Raw genomic sequence first — 25985 nt, 5'->3', positions numbered from 1 at the left:
AAATTGTTTTACTGATTTCTGTATCTAATGGGGTTCATTTGAAAAATTTCTTTATATATTTTACTATGATAGTACCACATTCTGAAGCTTTGTTTCACAAAGGACTTTTAATAATTTAACCAATTATAAATTTAATTTAAAAATTTAAAAAATTCCAGCATTTTCTCTGTTTAGTCCTTTTTCCTAATGTATCCCTGCTTGCTTAAATGCAGTGAGTATTCTTTTTCCTTCCATCAGTAATTGTCATATTTTCACAATCTGGGTATTAATTTTGATCTACCTTCTGACATCCTAGTTAACATATTTCCTCCTTGGAAGCAAACACTGGTACTAGGTTAACATCCTAGTTAACATCTCCCCCGCCCCCAACTCCTTCATTGTAGCTTTCTGAGGCAAGGTAGTGGTAATTTTTTTCATTTCCAAAATATGCTTGAAAATGTATAATCACTTTGCTGTATACCAGAAACTAACACAACACTGTAAATCAACTATACTTCAATTTTTTAAAATCTATAATTTCTCAAGATCTCCATCTCTCATACCACTCAACAGAAGGAGAAGAATCACTGTGATCAGACCCACAGCTTCCCTAGCTTTTCTTAACAGATAATATTTATTATTCAACAGGCAATCCACACAGTTAATAGTCTAAAACTTCAAAAGGGATGAAATAGAGTATAGTGAAAAGAAACCCTATCCTGTATCCAACCAGTTCTCCTCTTGGAAGCAAACACTGGTACAAGGTTTTGTGTCCTTGTCCAGAGAGAGCTAGCACCCAAAAAGTGAAAGCAGGCCAGTGTAGTTTCCCACCCACCTCTCAAAGGCAACATATTATATACACTCCTGCATTTTGCTTTTTCACTTAATGTTTACTAGCTACCCTTCTGAAACATTGCATCTGTTCTTCCTCATTCTTTTTCGCAACTGTTTGTTTACTGTTCTGTTCTATGGACGTTCCATAATGTATTTAAACAGTTTGAAATACATTTGTTCTAAACATTTCTATTCTGTGTCAATGGCTTGTTTCTTCTCAGGTTGTTTCTGTGACTCTACTGTGGGTGCTGCTGAAAAAGTAACATGGATTTTAATTAACTGTATCATGGAAGGCTCTTGAAAAATGTTTATTTTCAAAAATCTTTAAAACCTAAAAAAATTATCTAAAGGAATATGAGTTTATAGTTTTCAAAAATCTGGACTTATGGGAGTTGTGTGATACCAAGACTTTGTTATTTCTCGTTCTCGTCATGGATCCCACCTGCTTCAACAATTAAAATTCCTTTGTTCATTGATTTTCCTATGTGGGTTGACATAGGATACTGAATTGAGAATTTCCTTCTACTAACTGATATTAATTTTAATTCTCTTAACCTACAAAATGTTAAATAGTGCTTTATATACCTTTAATTGAATACCAGTTCAACAGGCTATCTCACATATGACTAAGGACTCAAATCAAGGAAACTGTAATTCAGTTGATCTTCTCTTGGGAGAGCTAGAGAAGTTGTGGGTCTGATCACAGTGATTCTTCTCCTTCTGTTGAGTGGTATGAGAGATAGAGATCTTGAGAAATTACAAATTTTTAAAAATTGTAGTTGATTTACAGTGTTGTGTTAATTTCTGGTATACAGCAAAGTGATCCATATATATATATTCTTTTCCATTATAGTTTATTATAGGATATTGAACTTAGCTCCCTGTGCTATACAGTAGAACCTTGTTGTTTATCTTTTTTGTATATGGTAGTTTGTATTTGCTAATCCCAAACTCCTGATTTATCCCTCCCTCCCCCTTTCCTCTTTGGTAACCATAAGTTTGTTTTCTATGTATGTGAGTCTGTTTCCGTTTTGTAAATGTGTTCTTTCGTATCATTTTTTTAGATTCCATGTACAAATGATGTGTGTGTTAAGTCACTCAGTTGTGTCTGACTCTGCAATTGCATAAACTGTAGCCTACCAGGCTCCTCTGTCCATGGGATTCTCTAGGTAAGTGTACTGGAGTGGGATGCCATTTCCTTCTCCAGGGGATCTTCCCAACCCAGGGATTGAACCCAGGTCTCCTGCATTGTAGGCAGGCTCTTTACCATCAGAGCCACCAGGGAAGCCCAGTACAAATGATATCATGTTGTCTTCTCTGTTTTACTTCACTGAGTATGATAATCTCTAGTTCCATCCCTATTGCTATAAATGATATGACTTCATTCTTTTTGATGGCTGAGTAGTATTCCATTGCATGTATATATTGAATCTTTACCCATTCATCTGTCAGTGGACATTTAGGTTGCTTCCATGTCTAAATAGTGCTGCTGTGAACATTAGAGTACATGTATCTTTTCAAAGTAAGAGCTTTCTCCATCTATATGTCCAGGAGTGGGACGGCTGGATCATACGGCAACTCTTATTTTTAATTTTTTAAGGAAGCTCCATGCTGTTTTTAATAATGGCTGCACCAATCTACATTCCCACCAACAATGTAGGAGGGTTCCCTTTTTCCCACACCCTCCCCAGGATTTATCATTTATAGACTTTTTTTGTGGGGCCATACCATGCAGCTTGTGGGATCTTAGCTCCCCGACCAGGGACTGAACCTGGGCCCTTGGCAGTGAGAGCACAGAGTCCCAACTACTGGACCACCAGAGAGCTCCCTATTTGTAAATTTTAAAAGTATTTTATTGATTTGGCTGTGCTGGGTCTTAGTTGTGGTATCTTTAGTTGTGCAACTAAAGTGCACTGTTTAGGTGTACTCCTAGTTTCAGCATGTGAAATCTAGTTCCCTAACCAGGGATCAAACATGGGCTCCTGCATCAGGAATGTGGATTCTTGGTCACTGGACTACCAAGGAAGTCCCTGTAAACTTAAAAAAAAAAAAAAAAAAAGATGTATTTATCTTTTGGCAGTAGTGGGTCTTCATTGTTGCATGGAAGATTTCTCTAGTTGTGGTGAGTGGGGGCTACTCTTCCTTTTGGTGCACAGGCTTCACATTGTGGTGGCTTCTCTTGTTGGGGAGCATGGGCTGTAGGCACTCGGGCTCAGTAGCTGTGGCACAGGGGCTTAGTTGCTCTGCAGCATATGGGATCTTTCTGGACCAGGGATTGAACTGGTGTCCCTTGAACTGCAAAGTGGATTCTCAACCACTGGACCACCAGAACAGCCCCCTGTAAACGTTTAATGATGACCATTCGGACCAATGTGAGGTGGTACCTCATTGTAATTTTGATTTGCATTAAGAGATGATAAATGAAGGATCCTGGGTTGTGCCACACATCTGCTGAGATTGGTCATGCTTGAGGAAAGCATAAGCACCTGGGCAAAATTTCCTTTCCACTTTCTGTTGGCTCCTATAGCACCCGGAGGCCCATGCCCTGGCCAAGTTCGGATTTGAACTCCTCACTTTATCTTGCCAAGGCTGGTATCTGTGCAATTATTGTTTGGTTCTACTGTCAGACTGACTTCAATTTCAGGTTTTTCATCTGTCCATTTCACTCCTAATTTATGAGCTTCTAGCACACATGTGAAGTTAAATTTCTCTTTCCGCCCCCCCCCCCCGCCCTTTTTTAAATGGGGAAGCTCTTCTAGTAGAAAGCCCATCATCTGTTGTGAAGGAGAGCTGGTGTTGGCTTGAGGCAAAAGAGTTGGTAGTCCAGTGGCCATTGTCTTGTGTTAGAAGCAGGTGGTTTTGCTAAGCTCCATGTGTTTGGAAACTTCTCTGACTGGAGCTTGCGTTGTTAAAGGAGGAACTCAAGTTGTACTCCTTTTTCAGGTCAATCTGCTGAACCTGGGAAGATCCCCAGGGGCTATGGACTGCTTCCTGCTTTTCTCTCCATGGTAGGTTTTAAATGTAGGGGATTTTTCTCACTCATCTTTCCATTTGAAAGATGCCATAAGAAAAGGGAAAACACTGCCATGAGAAAGGGCGAAAAGTAATTTTAGAGTATATAATTCTTTAGAAGTAGTGACATAGGTTCTCAAAAGAGAACAGTTAAATATGGGCCTAAAAGTCATAATTCTCTTTACATAGTATGTGTATATATATCTGTGTGTGTGTGTGTGTGTGTATACACACACACACATTTTTTAAAACTAAAGTAAAAATCCCCCAAATTAAATAAGACCAATATTTATTCCATTCATATCCAAACTTTTGTTTGTATTTAAAAGCTGAACACAATCCACCATCTGTTCAAAATAATGTAACTGAATGCTATTTCAGAAAAGTTGTCTTTTGTGTTTTTCACATTTTTAACAGGACCCCAAACCTAGGACAAGATAAATTACATCCTGTGGTTTTAGTCACTGTAATGAATGACTCAAATGAAAAAAATTTACCTGAAGGTTACACATTCTTAAATTGTAATAATTATAGAAACAGAAACAAGAAGGTTATATTTGACCTTGTACTTTCTTCCAGAAGATCTGAAGATGCTTAAGAGAAATTTTTTCCCTAGAACTTATCATTTTCTTCTTGAAAAAGAACTCCTATTTATATATATTCTATCTCAGTGGTAACTTTATTTTTATGTATGTATCTATGTATGTATTTGGGCTTCCCAGGGGGCGCTAGTGGTAAAGAACCTGCCTGCCAGTGCAGAAGACATAAGAGATGCAGGTTCAATTCCTGGGTCGGGAAGATCCCCTGGAGGAGGGCATGGCAGGCCACTCCAGTATTCTTGCCTGGAGAATCCCCATGGATAGAGGAGCTTGGTGGGCCACAGTTCATAGGGTTGCAAAGAGTCGGATATGACTGAAGTGACTTAGCATGCACAAACCCATGTATGTTTCTCACAGTTGTAAAGGCAGAACAGTATCTTAGAATGACATCTGACTCTCTGGAAAATCAATCTTTTTAGTATAGCTATAAGTTTGGATAATTAAAAGTCTTAAGTAGTAGTTTAAATTTTGTTGGAGATGACTTATGGGACATTATTTTTATTTCTTTCTTTTGCATTTGGGATGACAAGATAGGGTTTCATAATATCACAAATTTCTAACTCAGGAAACATAGCCTTCATGTGCATTACAAGTTTTGCCAAGATTTTCTCTAAAAAGTCATAAAAGGGTAAAATAAATTTACAGAAAAAAAACCTTTATTTTTGTATAATAGATTTAGATTTACAGAAAAATTGTGAAACCAGAATAGAGTTCTTACATACTACCATTATCAACATTTTATGTTAGTATTGTGCATTTGTAATGATTAATGGACCAATCAGATTTCCTTGGTTTTTACCTAATATTCTTTCTCTTTTCTGCTCTAGGATACCACATTCTATTTATTTGTCATGACTCTTGTTTCCTCTTGGCTGTGACAATTTCTCAGACTTGCCTTGTTTTTGATGATCTCGACATTTTTGAGGAGGACTGGTCAGGTAGTTTCATAAACCATCCTTCAGTTTGGATTTGTCTCATGTTTTTCTCATTATTATACTGGAATTATGGCTTTTGGGGAGCATGGTCACAGAGGTAAAGTACCATTTTCATCATGTGTATCAAGGGTACCCACTATCTATGTGACTTACAGCTGATGATATTGAACAGGTGTTGATCACCTGGCTGAAATAGTGTTTGTCAGCCTTCTCCACAAAAAATTACTCTTTTCTCCCCCTCTTCTTTACATACTATATTCTTTGGAAGGAAGTCACCACATGCAGTCCTTTTGGGAGTATGTGTCTGTGGTGGGGGAGAGTAGTTGTGCTCCATGTCCTCGAAGGTGAAGTATAACAAATTGTTTGGAATTATGTGTGGGAGATTTATAAAATGGAATTTTAAAAATATTAAAATTAATTAGCTTAAATTGAATGAAATGGTTTTGTACATTCAGGTACAAACACCTCTTAGGTTTTTTTTCTTTTTAAAAAAATTCATTATTTATGTAATATATGTTCACTGCAGAAAACTTAGAAAATACAGAAAAGGGTAAGGCAGCAGCAGAGAGAACTTTCCATAATTCCACCTTTCATCAGCATCCATTTCTAGAATTTGAACATATTTCCTTCCAGTCTTTTCTGCATAAAGTAACTATTTTTAAACTATTTTAAATTGTTTCATATGAAATAAAAATATATTATCTTTGAATATGACAAAGACAGTGGATTCACAGAAAAACAGATCACATCTTGGTGTTTCTAAGAGGATTTCAGAATATAAACTGCCAACCTGACAGAGGAAAACAATATAAACAAAAACAATACAATGGGAAAGACTAGAGATTTCTTCAAGAAAATTTGAGCAGATACCAAGAGATACCAAGGGAACATTTCATGCAAAGATGGGCACAATAAAGGACAGAAATGGTATGGACCTAACAAGGAGAAGATGTTAAGGAGAGGTGGCAAGAATACACAGAAAGATCTTAATGATCTAGATAACCACGATGGTGTGATCACTCACCTAGAACCAGACATCCTGGAGTCTGAAGTCAAGTGGGCCTTAGGAAGCATCACTACAAACAAAACTAGTGGAGGTGATGGAATTGCTGTGAAAGTGCTGCACTCAATATGCCAGCAAATGTGGAAAACTCAGCAGTGGCCATAGGACTGGAAAAGGTTAGTTTTCATTCCAATCCCAAAGAGAGGCAATGCCAAAGAGTGTTCAAACTACCACACAATTGCACTCATCCTACATGCTAGCAAAGTAATGCTCAAAATTCTTCAAGCGAGGCTTTAACAATATGTGATCCGAGAACATCCAGATGTTCAAGCTGGATTTAGAAAAGGCAGAGGAACCAGAGATCAAATTGCCAACATCTGTTGGATCATCAAAAAAGCAAGACAGTTCCAGAAAAACATCCACCTCTGCTTTATTGAATACGCCAAAGCCTTTGACTGTGTGGATCACAACAAACTGGAAAATTCTTCAAGAGATGGGAATACCAGACCACTTTACCTGCCTCCTGAGAAATCTGAATGCAGAACAAGAAGTAACAGTTAAAACTGAACATGGAACAACAGACTGATTCAAAATTGGGAAAGGAGTACATCAAGGCTGTATATTGTCACCCTGCTTATTTAACTTATATGCAAAATGCAAAATGCCGGGTTGGATGAAGCACAAGCTGAAATCAAGATTGCCAGGAGAAATATCAATAACCTCAATAGGCAGATGACACCACCCTTATGGCAGAAAGCAAAGAGGAACTGAACAGCCTGTTGATGAAAGTGAAAGAGGAGAGTGAAAAAGCTGGCTTAAAACTCAACATTCAAAAAACTAATATCATGGCATCTGGTCCGATCACTTCATGGCAAATAGATGGGGAAACAATGGAAGCAGTGATAGACTTTATTTTCTCAGGCTCCAAAATCACTGCTGATGGTGACTGCAGCCATGAAATTAAAAGACACTTGCTCCTTGGAAGAAAAACTATGACCAACCTAAACAGCATATTAAAAAGCAGAGACATTACTTCACCGACAAAGGTCCGTCTAGTCAAAGGTATGGTTTTTCCAATAGTCATGTATGGATGTGAGAGTTGGACCATAAAGAAGGCTTAGTGCTGAAGAATTGATGCTTTCGAACTGTGTGTTAGAGAAGACTCTTGAGAGCCCCTTGGACTGCAAGGAGACCAAGCCAGTCAATCCTAAAGGAAATTAGTCCTGAATATTCATTGGAGGGACTGACTCTGAAAGTGAAGCTCCAAAACTTTGGCCACCTGATGTAAAGAACTGATTGACTGGGAAGACTGAAGGCAGGAGAAGGGGACAATAGAGGATGAGATGGTTGGATGACATCACCGACTCGATGAACATGAGTTTGAGCAGGTTCTGGGAGCTGGTGATGGACAGGGAAGCCTGGCGTGCTGCAGTCCATGGGGTCACAAAGAGTCGGACATGACTGACTGAACTGAACTGAATCTGACGTATAATTTCTGAAAATAAAACTTTAGACTCTATCTTTCTATTCATGTGATGCTCAAATGTTTATACATTTATCATTAGTCCTCATTTCTTCTTTCTTATACTCTCATTTGTTATTTATTTTACTCTTACATGAGACACATTTTAAATGAAATAAAATTTGAAGAAACTTAGGTGGCTAGTCTTAAAACTCTGGCAATGATCTAGGCTTCTCCAACTGTCTTGTTGCATGGTGTGTTTGGATGCATAACAACTGTAATTTTCTTTTTGGGAGACTTTATTGATTTTGTAAAGGTGATGCATGCTTCTTTAAAAAAAAAATCAAGCAACAGGGAAAAGTACAAAGTAAAATTCCAAAATTCCATTACTAGAAATAACCATTATTAGCATTATTCTACAAAGTCTCCTTTTGAATATATATAAATAGGGACACATTTACAAAAAAGGCTCATATAATACATACTACACATACACTGTTATTTAATTTAACAAAAGAAATTGAAGCTGAAGTAAAATGATGAAATTACTAAACTTTTGTTATATGTTCTTTTGCAAGACAGTAGTTCCTACAAATCCTTTTAAACTTTTGCAAAAAGATTATGAAAAGCATAAGAGGCTGTAGATTCCACATGTTAACCCTTAGAAAGTATTAATAGTTGAGACAAGGACAGGATCTACTTTAATTGTTTAGAAGCAGCTTTTATTTAGATACCAGACCTGCCTGATGGTCAGAGGAAAATTATATTATTAGGTGTGGCTATATTAATTGAAAGGGATCCTAGAAGACTCTGAATCCAGTGCCTTATTCCTATTCCATTTTCTGTTGTGTATGGTGAAGGCTTAGGACTTCCCTTGTAGCTCAGTTGGTAAAGAATCCGCTTGCAATGCAGGAGATCGGGGTTCGATTCCTGGGCTGGGAAGATCCCCTGGAGAAGGAAATGGTAATCCACCGGGAAATCCCATGGACAGAGGAGTCTGGTGGGGTACAGTCCATGGGGTCGCAAGAGTCGGACACAATTTAGTGACTAAACCACCACCATGGTGAAGACACAGTTCAGAGTAGGAAATCCGGGGTTAGAATGTTTAGATTTGATACCTGTTCTGTCATTTAGGAACGGTGTGACCATATGCTTCAGTTTCATCTTCTGCAAAAAATATAGGTTAGTCGTATCTTATGTGGTAATTGATAAGAGTGAGACAATACATGGAAAGCTCTTATAATAGTGCCTGATACACAGTCAGTGCTCAATAAATATATGCTATTATTATTATTATAAATTGTCATTCACAAAATAATCTCATTCTTTCTCACTCATCTCAGAATAATTCCCCTGCTAAATCTGCTTACTTTTAAAGTTAAAGGCTGGGGCCCTGAGGGCTTAAGAGGCATGCGGGCACTGGCATATTGGATGTGGGAGTAGTCTCCTGCCTAAGATTGTCATCTATGTTTACAAGAATGTACATAACACACAGTTCTAGCCTTTTCACAATCCTAAACATATAAAATACCTATAACAATAATTACTACTATGCAAGTCAGTTACATGGACATACACAAAGAACTTTACATCTGAACTTAAATATCTTCTCTAAAAGTAAACTAATATTATTATTTCTAAATTCCCAGTGAAATTCATATTGAGTCTCATACATTTTACAGCATAGGAAATATAGACAATATTCTATAATAACTTAAAATGGGATATAATCTACAAAAATATTGAGTCTCTGTGCTATACAACTAGAACTGATATTGCAAATCACTTATCTTCTATTTAAAAAATAGAAAAAAGAAATTCATATCGAGTCTTGTTTTAAAATATTATGAATTTCATGTTTTTGGCATTCTAAGTTAAAAGTAGTCCAATGCTTACAGTTTACTTATTATGCAAATTCTAAATTTAAAATGCCTTATAAAAACAAGGTAAATTTCAACCCCCCTCATATTATTTCACTATGTTTCCTGGATTTGAACTTCAAGGGAGTTGAAGACTTTTCTAAAGATGTTCTGAAGTCCAGTGTACTCTTTTTATTTTCTTTTTTTCTAGCTATTAAGGTGTTTATTTTCTTTGATAATAAAACACCATTCAGTATTCCATGAAGATATGCATTTACTTTTGTTTCAAATGATTTTTTTCAGCCCCAGCTGATTTTTTATCTTTTTTTTTGGCTGCACCATGCAGTTTGCAGAATCTTAGTTCCTCAACCAGGGATTGAACCCAGGGCCTGGGCAGTGAAAGGATGGAGTCCTAACCACTGGACCACCAGGAAATTCTCATCCAGCTGATTTTTTAAAATAACCTGTCTCCAAAAAGAATTTTAAAAGTGCTTTTTATGATGTAGTTTTTTTCAAGTTTGGTTTAAATTCCACATTGGATTTTTTTGCTTTGTTTTGTGAGGGAGGGAGGGTTGATGAAAAATTCTAGGTGCTTCTCTGAAGGTTTTTTTTTAAATAGCTTAGGAATTTAGGGGTACACCAAATCACTACCAAATAACAGAATATATGCCAATTTTCCATTTTGGCTTTGCCTTTCTGCATAGTGAGTACTTTGGCTTATTTTGGAAATCAGTAAACCATAAATTTCAGTTCACTTGATCTCCAATTTGGGTGCAAAAGGAGGTGATTTGATATTTTTAAGTGATGGTTTAATTTCTCCAACAATGAGGGCAACATGGGTTAAAGAGTAAGTTGCATTTGTGTGACTGTGGATTTTCATACTTGATTTAATTAAACAATTTTCTGTGCCTTCAAGTCCTCTACTGAAAACTAGGTACAGTGTGGATGAATTACTTAGTTTTATTCTGTGTAAAGAAATGGTTAAAAAGAAATAGTCAAACAGTAAGAAATTACAAACATGTTTAACACAAATCAGAAGATAAAATGTAGGAACCATATGCTATATTCATCTGTTTTCCTTCCAGAGTGGCTCACAGTATACAACTGTAGCAAAATCAATAAATGTTGAGTTGATGATATTACCTCAATATTCAGCATTCCTACCTCAACAGCCTTCTAACAGTATGAAGTAAGTAAATATCTTTATAATGATTTCTAAGAGATGGTCTAAATTCTTTAGTTGTACTGAAATGTCATGTCAAATATTGCTTTTAATAAGTAAACCACTGGCTGGAGTTTGGAAATCTTTTTTCTACACAAAGCCTTTGTTGTACCTCCCCCCACCCTAACACACAGCTTTTGTAGGGTATTTTTTTGTAACAGGATTTGACCTGTAACTATTATTGAGAATTTTCTTAGAGGAGTTCAAAGCATTTTACAGGGATCATCTCATTTATCCCTCGAAAGTAAGGCAGAGGCATTATCTCCACTACAGACTGAGAACACTAAAAGGCCAAGATAGGTGGGGTTTTTTGTTGTTGTTTTGCTAAGATCAAAAAGCAATTCTAGGGCAAAGCCAGATTCCGGTCTGACCTTGTTACATGATGCTTCTGCAGTGACATAATGCAATGTCCTTCCTCTCCTAGGTCTCTCCTTATGCTACATGTTGAATAATTTCCAGAGTTGATTTTTCATTCATTCTTGCTCCTGAAAATGGATCTTAAGATGTAAAAACAAAATAAACCCCTAAAATGTTTACTATTAGGGTTTGGGGCACAGGATACTTAGGGATAGGTATCTTCCTCCCCCACCTGCAAATCTTACTGCCTCCCCCAGTGCTGTTCAATAGAAAAAACGTGGGCCGCAAATTCAAGTCACATGTATAACTCTAACCTTTCTAGTAGTTACAAAAGTATATTTAGGCCAATGTATCAAAAATCTTATCACTTCAACATGTACTTAATAGAAAACTATTAATATGATAGTTCACATTCTTTATCTTGCATAAATCTTCAAAATCCGGTGGGTTTTCACACTTACAGCACACCTCAATTTGGACTAGTCACATTTTCAATGCCCCTAAGCCATGTGTGACTCGAGGGGACAGTATGGGACAGCATGGGGCTTCGGTAGACTTTTCTTAGCTCTCCCTTCAAAATGGTACCCTCGTGAATGGAATGAATGGTGTGGGGAAGGGCTCCTGGATGACCCTGGAGAATCCACTTGCACTTGGGTGGCGACTAATAGCTTTACCATTTTCTTATCCATGACCAGGGAGTGGATGCAGGATCTAGAGGACTGCAATCTTCCAAAATGTCAAAAATACCACCTCATTGCTAGAACTGCGGTATATACCCCATGTGAGATCCCGGCCTAAGGAACCTGCCAACTTCTGGGGGTGCAGTTCGTGAGGCCCTGGTATATGGCCTGTGGAAAGCAGGCATCAGACGAGGTAGAAGAAGGGTATGAGAGGGGGAAGGCCACCCAAGTGGGTGCTTCTTGAGGGCAGGACCTCAAACTAGCTGCTCCTTGAAGGCAGAAGCTTCTCTGGTGGTCTTAACCAGGCGCTTGGTGGGCCTCACGTGCTAGATGAACGCACGCTGTGTTTCCAGCACAAGCTCCGGGCGGCCCGAGGCATGGGAGGGGGCCGGTGTCCGGCCCCCGCCCGCACTACGAAGCCGCTCCACGGCCTCGGGTGTGAGGGGCGGGCCCAGGCCTCGGCCCGCGCCGCCTCATGTGACCCGGTCCGGCATGGTGTCGCCTCCTCCCGGGGCGGCGGCTGTGGCGGCGGCTCGGGCTTGCGTCCGCGTCGGGCTGGCCCCGCGGCCGCTCATGGGTAGCCAGGGCGGCGTGGGGCCCCCCGGGAACGGTGGGCCCGGCGAGGGCGAGAGTGGGGAGACGAGGAAACTGCAGGAGGAAGGGAGAGCCGCGAGAGGAAAGCGGAGGAAGGGGAAGGGGAAAGCGGGAGCAGGGCAAGGCGGAAAAGGAAGCGGGGCGGAAGGAAAGCCGGAGCCGCCACAGGGGAAGGAGGAAACGGGACTGGGGGCCGAGGCGGGACCGAGTGCAGGCCTAGGAAAGGCAGGAGAGAGAGGCGGAAGCGTGGAGGAAGGGGCGAGAAGGCTCGTCAGAGGAGATGAGGGGAGCGCAGGGGCGCGAAAGGAGGCCAAAGGAAGGGATGAGGGGAAGAAGGAGGAATGGAGGGTCAGGACTGGGAGGCGGGAGGACGCCAGGCCGGCAAGAGCACAGGGACGAGGGGGTCAGGCTTGGGGCCGCCTCGCGGGGACACGGGCGGCCATGGCGACAGCGGCTGAGGAGAAGGCGGCGGCGGCGGCGGCGGCCCGGGAGCCAGCCTGCCGCCCAGCCGCGGGGCCCGCACTCCTGCGCCTGCCGGAGGAGCTGCTGCTGCTCATCTTTTCCTACCTGGACATGCAGGCCCTCGGCCGCCTGGCTCAGGTGTGCCGCTGGCTGCGGCGCTTCACCAGCTGCGACCTGCTCTGGCGCCGGATAGCCCGGGCCTCGCTCAACTCCGGCTTCACGCGGCTCGGCACCGACCTGTAAGCGCCCGCCCGCTCCCCGCCCCAGGCCGGCCCGCGTCCCGGGAAAGGGCGGGGCGCCGCGGCCTGGTCGGCCTGGGGCCGTGTCGTACCCTGAATTCCGAGGTCCAAACCTGGCCTCCTCCGACCACTTCCCGAGCACGCAGTTCCTCTCGGAGGCCTCCATCTGAGGAAACCTCCCAAGAGCATCTCCCTTAGTCAGCACCCTTCTCTGTGGGCAGCTCCTCATAATTAGCCATCTTAAGCACTCTCTTCAGCTGTTAAATGTGTCTTTTCGCAGACGTTGACCGCCTGGGTTCCTTAGCTCCACAGGAGCCCGGCTGGTCTGTGGCTTTAGAGGCCTCCTCCCATCCAGGTGTAGGACCCATGTCCCTTATGTGGTCTGTCAGGACGTTTTTATGGACATTCATCCTCTCGCTCTCTTCTAAGGGTCGTTAGGCTTCTGGGCTCTGATAAAGTCAAATATGGAGAAAAGGGCTCACACTCCAAAAAAAACGCCCTTGGTCCAAGTGTCAGCGATAATTTATGACTTGATGGAGGCAGAATGACACACAAAAAGGGTACCTGCTTATGGCAGGGAGTTGGATGAGGTATACAGACTGTACGCGAAGGCATGGTATTGTAATTTGGCCTGTTCTTGGTAGGATCTGAAGTCTGTGAATGCAGAACTTAATCATGTAAGCTGTTACATAGGAAGGGGAGAAAATGTGTGGAATTGGAGTAAAAACTTTCTGATTGCACCCAACTCCATCCAATTTGGAGTAAAAAAATTTTAAAAGATAGTTTTAATATAGCAACATTAAGGAAAGTTAGTTTAAAACATAAAAAGTTATAATATCATCACCTCTAGGCAGCTGTTCAGTTTTAAAAATTGCTTTTCATTTGCACACATCTTCCCCCGCTTAGTTGCTATCCTACTGATCCTAGCAGAATAGGTACATAATGTTTGTGGGCTGTACTATGAGATTAAAAACTTTCCTCTAATATTAGACTTTCATGTTGTATCCAGCTTTTTGCTGTCATAGATAACAAGGAAATGAATAATTCAATGCATTTTTTGGTAACAGCTTTATTGAGATATGTCAGATACTGTATAATACATGTCTTTTTGAATTGGTTCCTTAGGATAAATTCTCAAGATTGGCATTATTGGGTCAAAGGTTATGGTTTGTAAAAAGGCATTGTACCAAGTTACAGTGGCACTAGCAGCGATTTCATATAAGAATTTAAAAAATTTTTGCTATTTTAGTGGACATATAATGATATCTCAAAGTTTTGTTATTTTGCCTTCCTTTATCAGGATAAGTATTTTCCCCTGTGTTTGTTTCACTTATGAAATTGTCTTTTCCTAGTCTTATCCCATTTATTATTGGGGTATTGACACTACTCTTAAAATAGATTCCAATCCTTGTGGGTCATAGATATTAGGCTCTAATCTGTCATCTTTGATGCAAATATTTTCCCCAGTTTGTTCTTTTTATTTCACTGTTTTTAGCCTATAGAAGTTTTAGATTTAAATATATCAGAATATGTCAGTTTTTGTGTGATTTTTTAATCTTTCCTTCCCCTTCCAAAACTGAGAAATTTATGATTCCTCCACAGACATAATAAATCTTCTCTTTGACATTCTGCTGGTTTTCTTATAATTTGATTTTTAAAAATTGTCAACACTTTCATCAATATCACTTTTCTTTTGGTGTAAGGGCCCTGAGGCCCTGAATTCAACCTTCTTTTTTCCTAAACAGTTACCTAGTTACCACTGAACTTTTTGTTAAGTAATTCATGTCTTTCCCTTTAGAAAGACAAAATAATTTGTTTTAGAAAGCTTACTTCGACAGATATTAACTTGATATATCTATGTGTATATATAGTCACATATACATACATAGATGTATGTATATGTATTAGGTCTATATTTGAACTCTATTTTGTTCCACTGATGTATTTTTCCATTTCCATTCTATTTTAAGTGTTGTTGCCTTTTGATAGAGTGTAATATCTGTTAGGGTTAAATTATCCTTGTTGGATTTGTGATTTGTGTGTGTGGGAGAGTGTGACATCTTCATTCTCATTCAGCCCCCTAGCAAAAAAAGAATTCTGTGCCTTTTCAAAAGTTTCTGTGGATTTCACTGTAAAGTAACTATGTATCTGTTATTATTCCTAAATATGCTATTCTTTTTTTTGGTGTGATTGCAATCTCTTTTTCAGTATGTTTTCCAGCTGGGTATTATTAATGATGTCCAGGATTGCTACAATCTTTTGGAAATTTTGAACCTTATTATTTTAACTTTTATTATTTCTAGTATGATTTTGTTGTTGATAATAATGATTTTCTGGGATTTGGGGGGCATATAAGTCTTGTTACCTTCATTTTGTTAAAAGAATTTTTAAAAATATGCATATATTTGTTTCTTTTGGATGTGCTGGGTCTTTGTTGCTGCATGGGCTTCTCTTGTTGCAGAGCACAGGCTGTAGGGCCGAGGGCTTTTGTAATTGTTGCACGTGGCCTCCAGAGCAGAGGCTCAGTAGTTGTGGCACATGGACCTCATTGCCCTGCCAGGTTTGGGATCTTCCCAGACTAGGGACTGAACCAGTGTCCCTTGCATTGCAAGGTGGATTCTTATCACTGGACCACCAGGGTAGCCCATCTTCATTTCTTATAACGAAAAACTCAGAGAAAATATCGGTTGACCTAGAAGAGCAGTTGTCTGAAATGCCTAAACCCAATCTAGCCATAGTAAAATTTGGCTTTCTTGCTCTCCTTATAGATGAGATTGGGCATGTTCAAGGTGGTATGGACATAGACTGCTCTCCTTATAGAGACTGAATGAACAAATGAAAGAATTTATGTTTATTTTTCTTTCCTTTTCAAATGCTCTGGGAGATAATGTGAATGAGTGTGCATTCTGTAAGTGATAATAACAAAATGAAAATGAGTTTACAGTATAAAGTGCGTTGCAACTGTCAGGTGATTTGGCTTTGTTATTTTTTAGCCACATGTTTTGATTTCTTGCCTGTATCCTAGGATGTGGTATCGCTAGCCTTCTAGGAAGTTGTTTTACCATAACACTTGATAAAGAGCAGGGTCATGCTCATGTTTTCTGAATTGAGGGGGAAAGTTATGCATGTTACAGCAGGTGGAGAGAATGTTTACCAGTGTGGTCTGTTTTTGGACAGCTGCAGAGACATGATAACCCACCAAGAGGGGTGGTTATCATCCCTGGAGGGAGATGGCATGTACCCCAGTCATCTTAGGGCATTAGGGAGCCTGGGCCCAAAGTTAAATGAAAGTATGGCTGTTTGGATTGTGGCAGGGCTGTAGTTCATATTTTGGGCTAATTAACTGTACACTGGACAATAGGACAAGTTTTTATAAGCACAAAACTTCATTTTATCAGGAGCCACACAACTTCACTGCCCCAGAGTTTTATCATCTATAAAGAATGAGAGTAACATAGCCAGTAAAACGAGGCTTAACCATTGTGATGTGTAAGTGATAGCACAGTGTTCAGCACATAGTAGGCACTCAATAAATTGTTGTAAAATGGAACTTGCAAGTTTTCTGGCTTCTCCTCTAGTCAGTCTATATAGAGCAAAAGTGGAGATGGTTTGACTTAGAGAGGCTGCCTAAAGACAGAAGGTGGGGGAAAACGCACACACAGCTGAATTTCTCTCACCTGTCCTGAATGTTTTTGGAAACTTGACAGCAGAAGCTGTGGGCTTTAGGGTCTGCTCTCCCTGCCGAAGAGCCTCCTGAATTCTCAGAAACACAAACTGCTAAGGTTTACTGACCTTCCGGCCCAGGGCAAGTCCCATTCACTTTGGCTCTTCCTAACTGATCATAGCTTTGTTGAGTAAGATGAACTGCTTTGGTTCCTTGTGATTTGTTAATGGTCTTATACTTGTGCTTGAAGGCATTTTGGCCACTTTGAAACCACAAACAAATAATTTGCTTCCCTTTAGGCCTCTTGCCCAAACAGTGAACACTGGTAGGTTTCCTGAGCTTTTTTTTTTTAAGTGGACACAAAGACAGTTTGAGTCAGTCATCTGGTTTAAAATCAGTTTAATTTGAAAGTTTTATGAATCCTGGGGGAATAGAAATATCTTTAATATAAAAATCAAGGAAATGTTTCATATAGCAATCTTTTAAGTTTTCCCTAAAGAGTAGAGGCAAAACTAAGCTAGTTCAGTCTTCAAGAACAAAACAATGAAATTTAACTCTGTCAGTTTATAATATAGGCTAAATGCAAGAAGTTAGAAAATATGACAGGTGGAAGAACAAAAGTGCCAATTGTAAATTCTGACACTGTTAACAAAAACAAGGAATGGAAAGAAAAAAGTATACCCATGTATGTAAATCTATTTAAAAAATACTTTTGCAGTCTTATATTAAGTACTTTTACCTCTCTTGATCATCTCCCTTCTAAAGTAAGTCCTGTATGTTTTCAAACTTGAGTTTTATTTCAAATATCCTTTGAGCATTACCTGGGTTCTCTCTTGAATTTGCCTGTCATAGATTTGCCTAGAATTAACAATAGGTGTTTAGGGAGTCAGGCTCTGAGGTGTTTGCCCTGGCATGTACATTCATTCCTTAGCCAGGGTCTTGTAGGCTTGGAGCTCTTTGAGGCCAAGGGACTGGGGTATCTATTTCAGTGATGATTAACGTCCAAAGTGGTGAGATGGACACAGATAAGCAGAGTGTGTTTGTTTGTTTTAAAATGATTGCACCTAAGAGCATTTTTTTGACCCAGAAAGCATAAAGTTTCCTAACTCTGAACAGAAAAGACATTGCTCACTGGTTACTTTTAAGGCCTAAACAGTGATTTTCAGAAAACAACTAGCAACTTAAAGTAACTTCGGCTCTCTCCCTCACCTTTCTGCGATACCTAGAAAGCAATCAGTTACTTGTTCTCCGGTTCATTGAAAGGATTCAATGGATGTATTTATTTTCAACTTTTTTGGAAAGGCCTTGTTTTGAGTGGTTTTGTGAGTTAATAAAAGTGAGTTCAGTTTACATATTTGAAATAAATAAAACAATACACCTGTGGAAGCAGGAAATGGTCTAGTGCAGTCAGTACCTCCAAATGCAAACTGGAGGACTTTCCTTCAAGACTGTGAGAATATGGAAGCTGCTTATCTCCTTTCCAGTCTTGTAAAACTCGAACAGTAGGGGATGACTCCCCTAACTTTCAAGGCAGAATCATGGAGAAATCCAAAGTCTTCATAATCTACAAGATAAACAGTTCATGTTGGAATGAAATCTCTGAAAGTATTTCAATACTCTGTTTCTTACTTTCAGTTTTCTATGTCTAGCCCCTTCATCTTAGGTAAAGATTGTGCTTGAGCTGCTTGAAATCAAACTGGCAGCGAGGTTACTGAAAGCATACACATTAAAAAAAATTATTTTTAAGTGTTTGATATAGAAAAGGATTATCTTTGTGTGACAGCTTAACTTTAACTCTGGAGTAACCCTGGCATTGAATTAGTTTCTGGTCCTAACTGAGAACCATGGAACAGGGAGAATTTCAGGTAGACTCTTCTTGAGGCCAGGCTCCAATAACTTTTCAGTATTTAAGATGAGAGTGACTGTTTGGAAAAACAAGGAGAAAGTTGAGTTTTGAATTTCCAGTGAAAATTGACATGCCCCTACACTCTGATCTACTGAAACAGATTTTTTATAAACTCCAGAATTTATCTCAGGTGTGTCAGCCATCAGATGAAGTTGAGAATCCAAAGATTTGGTTTATTCTTGAGAAAAGTCCTTTTTAATTAGCAGTCTTGCTCAGATTTGAACAAGTATTAGAATTTAAGGTGTAATCAGTAGAAGCAAGATGTTTGTTCTAATTAAGAATGTGTTTATGAATTTTGAATCATGTAAAGGTTTCACCTGTATCTAAAACTGAGTATGAGACTGTCTGGAGAAGAATTTATCTCTTGTTAGAGGTTTGACTCCCTTGTCTCAACTTGAAGTCAGTTTTTCATTATATCCAAATTGTCCGCATTGCCCTCCCTGAAAGTCTGGGCCACCCAATGGGCCCCTGTGTCTGCCCCTCTTTAGCCCACAATTAATTGCCAGTGCATTCTTTCTTCTTCTCCTTCTTTTTCGGTATTTGGCATGAGCTCAAATTGCTGAGAAAGGTGACAACTGTGAAATGAAGACAGGGCATGGAGACACCTTAAAAAATACATGCAAAGGCCACTAAATGACAAGAGCAGACTGCCAGGCTCTTTCAAAACATCACCACGTCTGTTGACTTTCCATTCCTTGTTCGCAGCACAAAATTGGAGGTCAAAGAATCATAGGAGTTAGAGATGGAAAAGACATTTGAGGTCAGCCAGTTCATGCCTCCACCTTTTCCTGCCCCTGATTTCAAATCATTCCTTGCATTATATTTTCTCCCCCAGCTCTTGTACAGTTTTCACGGTCTTCACTCAACCCCGGCTGTCACCTTTGGGGAATGATGCTGGAGGCTCTGTCCAGTTTCTCCTCAGCAAAGAGAGATATTGCCTGTGCCCCCAGTTGACATTCATGAACTTCTTTGTTGGTGGTCTCAGCTGAGAGGCTGAAGGCTAACTGAAAGTTTCTCTGCTGCCTGGCAATGGGGCTTTTCTAGACAGAACTGAGGCATATTTAGTGTTGATGATGTTGGGGAAGGGGAAAAGGGCTGGGGGTACAGTGCAATTTTACCATTGCTGACTTTGTTCCTTGACTTTTTTGTAGGAAGGTTCTTGACCTGAAAGGAGATGTGTGTGTGTGTGTGTGTGTGTGTGTGTGTGTGTGTGTGTGTGCCATGTGCACACCTGAGGAATGTAGTATTTTGAAGGTGGACAGAGACAAGGATATATTACTCTGGGAGTTTAATAAGAATCCTAACTTGGATATTGGCAGGTTAAACTAGCCAAAAATGCTAGTGAAGAAGTAGATAATTATTTAGAAGTGCATGTTAAGGAAGAATTAGATATTAGAAGTGCCAGCTTAGAGTCAAGTTGAGGAGGACAGTTGGGCTGAAGGCCATTATTTTGGGCCAGGGAACACTTGCTTTTGGGATCTCCCCTTTAAGAAAGTAGAAAAAGGGCTGTCTTGTGTTCACTGACTGCACGGTTTGGCAGGGGGAATGGTCATTTTTAGAGGCAGCTTTGGAAGGTTACCCCCAGCTCCCCCTCTTGTTCCAGCAGCTGTTGGGAGCAGTCCGAAGGGGGTATTATATTTCTTCTGGTAACTCTGCCAAGAATGAGAGGAAATCCACAATCTGTGGGCTTTTTGCGGGGATGGGGATGGGGTGGCAGGTGATGGGACAGGGAAATTAAATTGTTTTATAGTAAATATATTGAGATACTTTTCCTGGAAAGCTGTTGCACTGAAAGGAAAGCTATTTCCCCTGCTCACTAGCTCTGTAATGGGTTCTTTCTCTGCAGAGAAAGGGAAATAGTCTTCTGCTGGTGCTGCTTTTTCTTTCTTCCCTATAGATCCAGGAAATCTTCCCTGACCTCCTGTGTTTCTTTGAATTTCATTTAGAAAGTCCATGTTGAAAAGGTGAGTCAAGATTCAGATATAGGTGGTGTGTGTGACTAAGGGGCCTCCCTCCAGAAGTGAGCTACTAAAGGAGAGCCTCTCTTCATCCCTTATCTTGGCTGCGATTTGACTTTATCCTAATGGCCTAGAAACTGGTGATGTAAAAACTTTCTGGGTGGCATCTGGTTCATGTTCTATCCATCTCTTCATCTAGGCTCCAAGGGCAGCACTGATTTTGAAGCCTGGCCACTTGGGCTGAGAACCTGTTTTGGTGATTAATATGGAACACAATTGCAAGATTAAAAACAATAAAAAAACAACCCTGGGAAGCAGAGCAGTATAATTATTCCTCACATTTCAGATGGGGAGCCCAGGGAAAAGTCATTGTGAAGATATGAGAACCAAATTCACTTCTGAGTCTGGTAGTGCCTGATTCATGACTCAGAAGAAAATGGCCTCATCACAAAAAATAGTGGCATCTTTCTTGCTGTTGTTTATTGTTAGAAAGTGCTAGATCAGCCTTTCTGAAAGCTGTATTGTGGGATTCTTAAACTGATTCTGTGATTAAATGAGTATGGGAAATGCTGTGCTCCATATCCCCTTTCTTGAGAGCTCACAATGCCCATTGGTAAGTTAAAGGAAGTCCTGTACAAGAGAGACCTGTTTACTTTTGTTTCAGCATTGTTCAAAATGTTTTGGACATCAAATTCTTTTTTCTCCCACTTAATATCTCCTAATGTCTTGCATTATACAAACACTGATCAAATGCCCTGCAAATTTAGAACTTGACCAATAGCAGGAGGAAATGAATGTGAACACGGTCTTAAATCCTAAACCTACTTAAAGAATCGGGGTTATGCCCATTGCTTTGGACAACTTTGACATGTGGGTGGCACATTAAGATACTTCATCTGCTCAGATTCCTTTCCTTGAGCCTCTCTAGCATAAGAATTTGGAGGCCTTGGTTGAATTTCTGAAGCTGTGGTATTTTGTACATTTTTAGGAAAGGCCTTTGGAACTTGAAGGTAGTGTGTCTAGGCTCTTGAAAATCTGTAAGTCTTGTTGTAAGTGTGACTTGCCAAAGGGAGAACTGTACTTTTGAGAACTTGCTTAAGCAGTTCCTAGGCAGTATCTACCAAAATACCTATTATGCTAGGACCAAGGTTCTTACCTTTTGTGTCTAAGACATATTTTTGTGTGATAGAACTTTTGATAGTACATTAAAGGATTAAAAGATGAATGTCTTCTTTTAAAAAAGCTGGCTTCAGAAAGTTGAAAAACCTGTCCATTTACTTGCTTTGGTATGTTAATGTCTGAGTAGAACTGTTTACTGCCCTGACCTTGTACTCTTATATCTTTAGAGGTTAAGTTCATGTATGTTGCTCTGAACATGCAATCTTTGTTTTTTTTGTAGCAAGTTGTGTCATAAGCCGTATTGTGGCTCAGCAATTTGTCTGACAGATATTTTCATAAAAATGTGGATCTTTGGTTGAGTGAAAATAAGGCCTATAAATTATTAAAAAATTTATAGCAGACTTATATAAGGTTCCTGGTATATCACTGCTCTGAAGCATACTGGTTGAGATCCACTTTTAGAAGTACTGAGAGTTTTAAGACTCAATTTTGTGGAAATTATGACTGTATTGGACAACTGAGGCATACAGCCATGCAAAGTTAACAGTGCCAAAGTTTACGGTAGGTTCAGTCTAAGGGTTCACATGAGAGAGAGAAGAATGTTGGAGGAGTCAGGGAAGTAGTGGCTTAAAGCTGGATTTTGAAGAATGGATGGATTTGACTAGGTCCCAAAGCGGGAAGTAAGCGACAAAGGTAGGCTGGTCTGGCAATATAGGAGAAGATATGGGGATAGGAATGTAAAAGAGATATGGCTTGGTGGGAGTTCAGTTGCAGAGTGTGAAGCCCTGGGAGGTGAGGTTGAACACGTTTGGGGAGCTGACGCTTGGAGGCCTTCCAAGGGATGTGTGGGTCTGCTCCATGCTCTCCGTGTGCTCTCTGTCCTGTCGTCACACTGGGCATGTTCTCTGTAATCTCACTTCACCTTGGGTGTTGAGGCTGTTACCCATTCCTGGCCTGAAGGATAAGAGTTTAACACAATATGAAGTTTTTCGTTGATTTAATTTGAACCTTAATTATAGACCTCTGCTCCTGAAGTCATTGGAGGATTTAGTCTAACATATGTATAAATGAAGAGTTAGAAGCTTCTTGTCTTAGACTGTTTAAATACTTGTATATACATTAAAGCGAAATTCTTAGTCTTGGTAGCAGAACTGGTAGGCACAGGCTGTATGGGGGAAATCTGCTTACCAGTGAGCAAAAAAAATCAAAGAAATTGAGAAAATGCTGAATTAAAACTCTAAGCCCCAGGCATCATTTTGCAGTTCTGTCCCCGCCCAGTGCCCCTTGAGATGGCCTTGTTCTGTGCTTGTGGATAGATACCTTCCTTTCCTGAATTTCCAAGGCAGTAAGATGTTATATTTATGGAAATCATGTCTGTCAGCAGGTAGGCAGCATGCGCGGTATCAAGGGGAATCAGACTTCAAGATGAGCCAGAGAGGGAAATTGATTTGTGATCCAGGAGGTTTCTGATCTCAGAGACTGTGTGGATATGACTTCTCTAGTATACTCACACCTCCCCCCTTCATCCCGCAGCCATTTTTCTTCAAATTTGGTTTATTTATTTGCTTTTGGTTTGGAGTGTGAAGGAGGAGAGGTGAAATGAAAGGGAACTCTAGATAACTGCCTAGATTAATTTCTGTCCCTTTGGACTCACTGTTGCCAAGATTCTAAGGGGCCTGCTAGCTTACTGTGGGTGCATGTTGTGTTGTTTTTGTTTAAAATAGGTCATGCACCCAGGAATGCAGTCAAACTATAATGGTGACTAAGTGCCGGAAAGCTGAGAGGGAGGGGGGCCAAGTGGAAAAATGAGCCTGAGGCAAGAGAAAAGAGGGCTGGGAAAATGGAAGTTCCACCAGGCCCACGGGCCAGGTTAGAGATTTCTCCATGCATTAACAGCAGCGCCAGAGGTTTATTTACAGGGCACTAATCATTTTGGGGGGAGCACCCCCACTTTACACCACTAACTGTCGAAGGAACAGCCAACCGGAGAGCGTTTCTGGGATGGGAAGCAAGAGTCTCTACTAAATTCCCAGGGGCACCTGCTCCTGTCTTTTCAGGCACTTCAGATGCCTTGTTCTATCAACTCCCTTTAACTAGACTGTGATAGGTCCCCACTGGGAGGGAGGGCTACCTGTTTTCAGAGAGAGAAATTTTCTTTTTTTTTTAATTCCTCCTGATTTTTCAAGTGCTAAAGCCAGTAAGAATATACATATGATTTGGCCACCAACTAGGGAAATTAACCATCAGGAAGAATTGAACAAGCAAAAGGGATTAAAAAAAAAAAAGCTGTGTTAAGCTGCTTTTAGCAAAGTGGTACTATTTCTCACTATTTCTCAAGTGAAAGCCAAGTGGAACATTTTTTTAGAGTTGAAATTTGTTTTGAAGGGCCAGAGCCAAGTATTTTGATTATGTTGTTGTTTGTGGGAGAGGATGCCTGCACCTGCCGCTTGGTAGCAGCTTCTAAAGTTCAACTTTGAAAGTTTCTTGCTGCTGTGATCAGGCCCTCAGGGCAGTGCTTTGTTTGACCTTTAGTAAAGTGTCACCAAATGGCATTTAAGTGACCAGGGAGATGAGAGAAGTATTGTCCTTATCCTAATTCAGGAAGTATATTGATTCTTTCCCCCTTATTTCCTTCTTGCTATGATCCAAAATATTCAATTTTTGGTTTCACCTTTACCTTCTAACTTAGAGCTAAAACTGAGGACCATAAAAGACAGTTAACAGGATGGACCAAAACAATTGAAGTCTTAGTGAAAAAGATTAGACTTGCTGTTAAATTTTATCTCCTGTCTCTTCCAGATACGAAAGAGGAGATTGTTCATAGCTAACCTCAGTTTTCTAACCATCTAGCAGTAGTGTAGATTGCTGTCTAGAAATGTGAAACTGAGGACTGTTCACCCAGTGGAAGAATTCAGTAATATATTTTAGCTTTAACATGTGTGTACCCAAATCCTAATCATTCAACCTGACTTTAAAAGAATAATTTCTAAGAGATGTATTTAAATTAGAAGAAAAGTAAATGATTATTAGATTAGCTTTAGTGATGTCACCATTTGTCAATATAAACTACTCTATATAAAAAATAAATAACCTTTTTCAAAGTCATTTGTAACTTATCTGTTATTTTGTTTAGTTGTCATTTTAAAACATCACAATTGCATGAAATACTATCCTTACTTCATATGTGCAGAAAATGGACAAGAGAAAAATTAGGTAACCAAGGTTGTAAGAGGCAGGACTGGGGCTCGGATAAGTTTCCTACATTTGCATTCTGTGCCTTTCTCACAACTTCATTTAATCTATTAGTTAAATGAAACTCAGTAAAAAGGTTAAAGGTAAAATGAAAAGACCAAACTCTCAACAGTTATGTGATGCATATTAAAAAGAAATATTCACTTCCTAAAACTCCCATCTGTTTACCTCTTCTGAGCTATTTATGGATACATAGTTTTATGCAGTATCTTTATAAATTAGACTTTGTTTTAAAATTACCACTACTGTTATAGTAATATCCAAAATGTTTTGCAGTGTTCACATTTGTCATTTCTCATAGCCATATTTATTCCATTGCATTAGTATACCATTTTCCCCCACAGATAGACATTTGGGTTATTTCTAGATTTTAGCTCTTAATATACAGCTGCAACTATAAATATCTTTGTAAAAAATATTTTTCTTTTGAATTATTTCTTTGTGAGACAGTGATGGGAATGCTGGGTTGGAAGCTGTCCTGTAACAACTTTTCTTGACAGAATTCCTTTCTGGAAGACTGTACTAGCAGGCCACCAGCAATATGTAAACAAACCCAAACCCTTTTATCAAACCAAAGCTAGCATGTGATTTTTCCACTTAATAGATGTGAGGTGGTACTTTATAAATTGTTTTAATGTGCATGTTTGTAAACTCTTATTGTTTCAGGATGTTTCTGCAGTGTTTATCATGTGAACACTGTGTGCCTGTTCTTATCTGCTATTGGATATTGATGACTGGTTATTGGAGACAGGCTGTTATCCTGATAGATTTTTATCAGTCCCCTAAAAGCTTTAGGGATAAAACTTGTACTCATAGCATTAATTGTTAGCCTTCCCCTACTATGTTACT

At 39.7% G+C, this 25985-nt stretch overlaps 1 protein-coding gene and 1 long non-coding RNA gene across 3 annotated transcripts in view; one reads left to right on the top strand and one right to left on the bottom strand.

Annotated features, from left to right (window-relative positions):
- Nucleotides 1-7783: 7783 nt before the first annotated feature.
- Nucleotides 7784-12395, bottom strand: LOC122708592. Its single transcript, XR_006345224.1, has 3 exons — nucleotides 11277-12395; nucleotides 8943-8991; nucleotides 7784-8772 (listed from the first exon to the last, which is right to left on the bottom strand). It is a non-coding gene; the product is annotated as an uncharacterized LOC122708592 (long non-coding RNA).
- The window catches only part of FBXW4 (F-box and WD repeat domain containing 4), an 81521-nt gene continuing 67899 nt past the window's right edge, over nucleotides 12364-25985 (top strand). The window contains exon 1 of one of the 2 annotated variants that reach the window (XM_043924828.1): nucleotides 12364-13237. In XM_043924828.1, coding sequence (XP_043780763.1) covers nucleotides 12435-13237 — 803 coding nt within the window. In that variant the 5' untranslated portion in view covers nucleotides 12364-12434. The remainder of the gene's footprint in view (nucleotides 13238-25985) is intronic. The other variant, XM_043924829.1, reaches the window with a different exon arrangement.

This window comes from Cervus elaphus, chromosome 15 (genome assembly GCF_910594005.1).
Source record: "Cervus elaphus chromosome 15, mCerEla1.1, whole genome shotgun sequence".
Lineage (NCBI taxonomy): Eukaryota > Metazoa > Chordata > Mammalia > Artiodactyla > Cervidae > Cervus > Cervus elaphus.
Note: the sequence above shows the minus strand (reverse complement) of the source record. Positions and strands in the feature narration are given on the sequence as shown.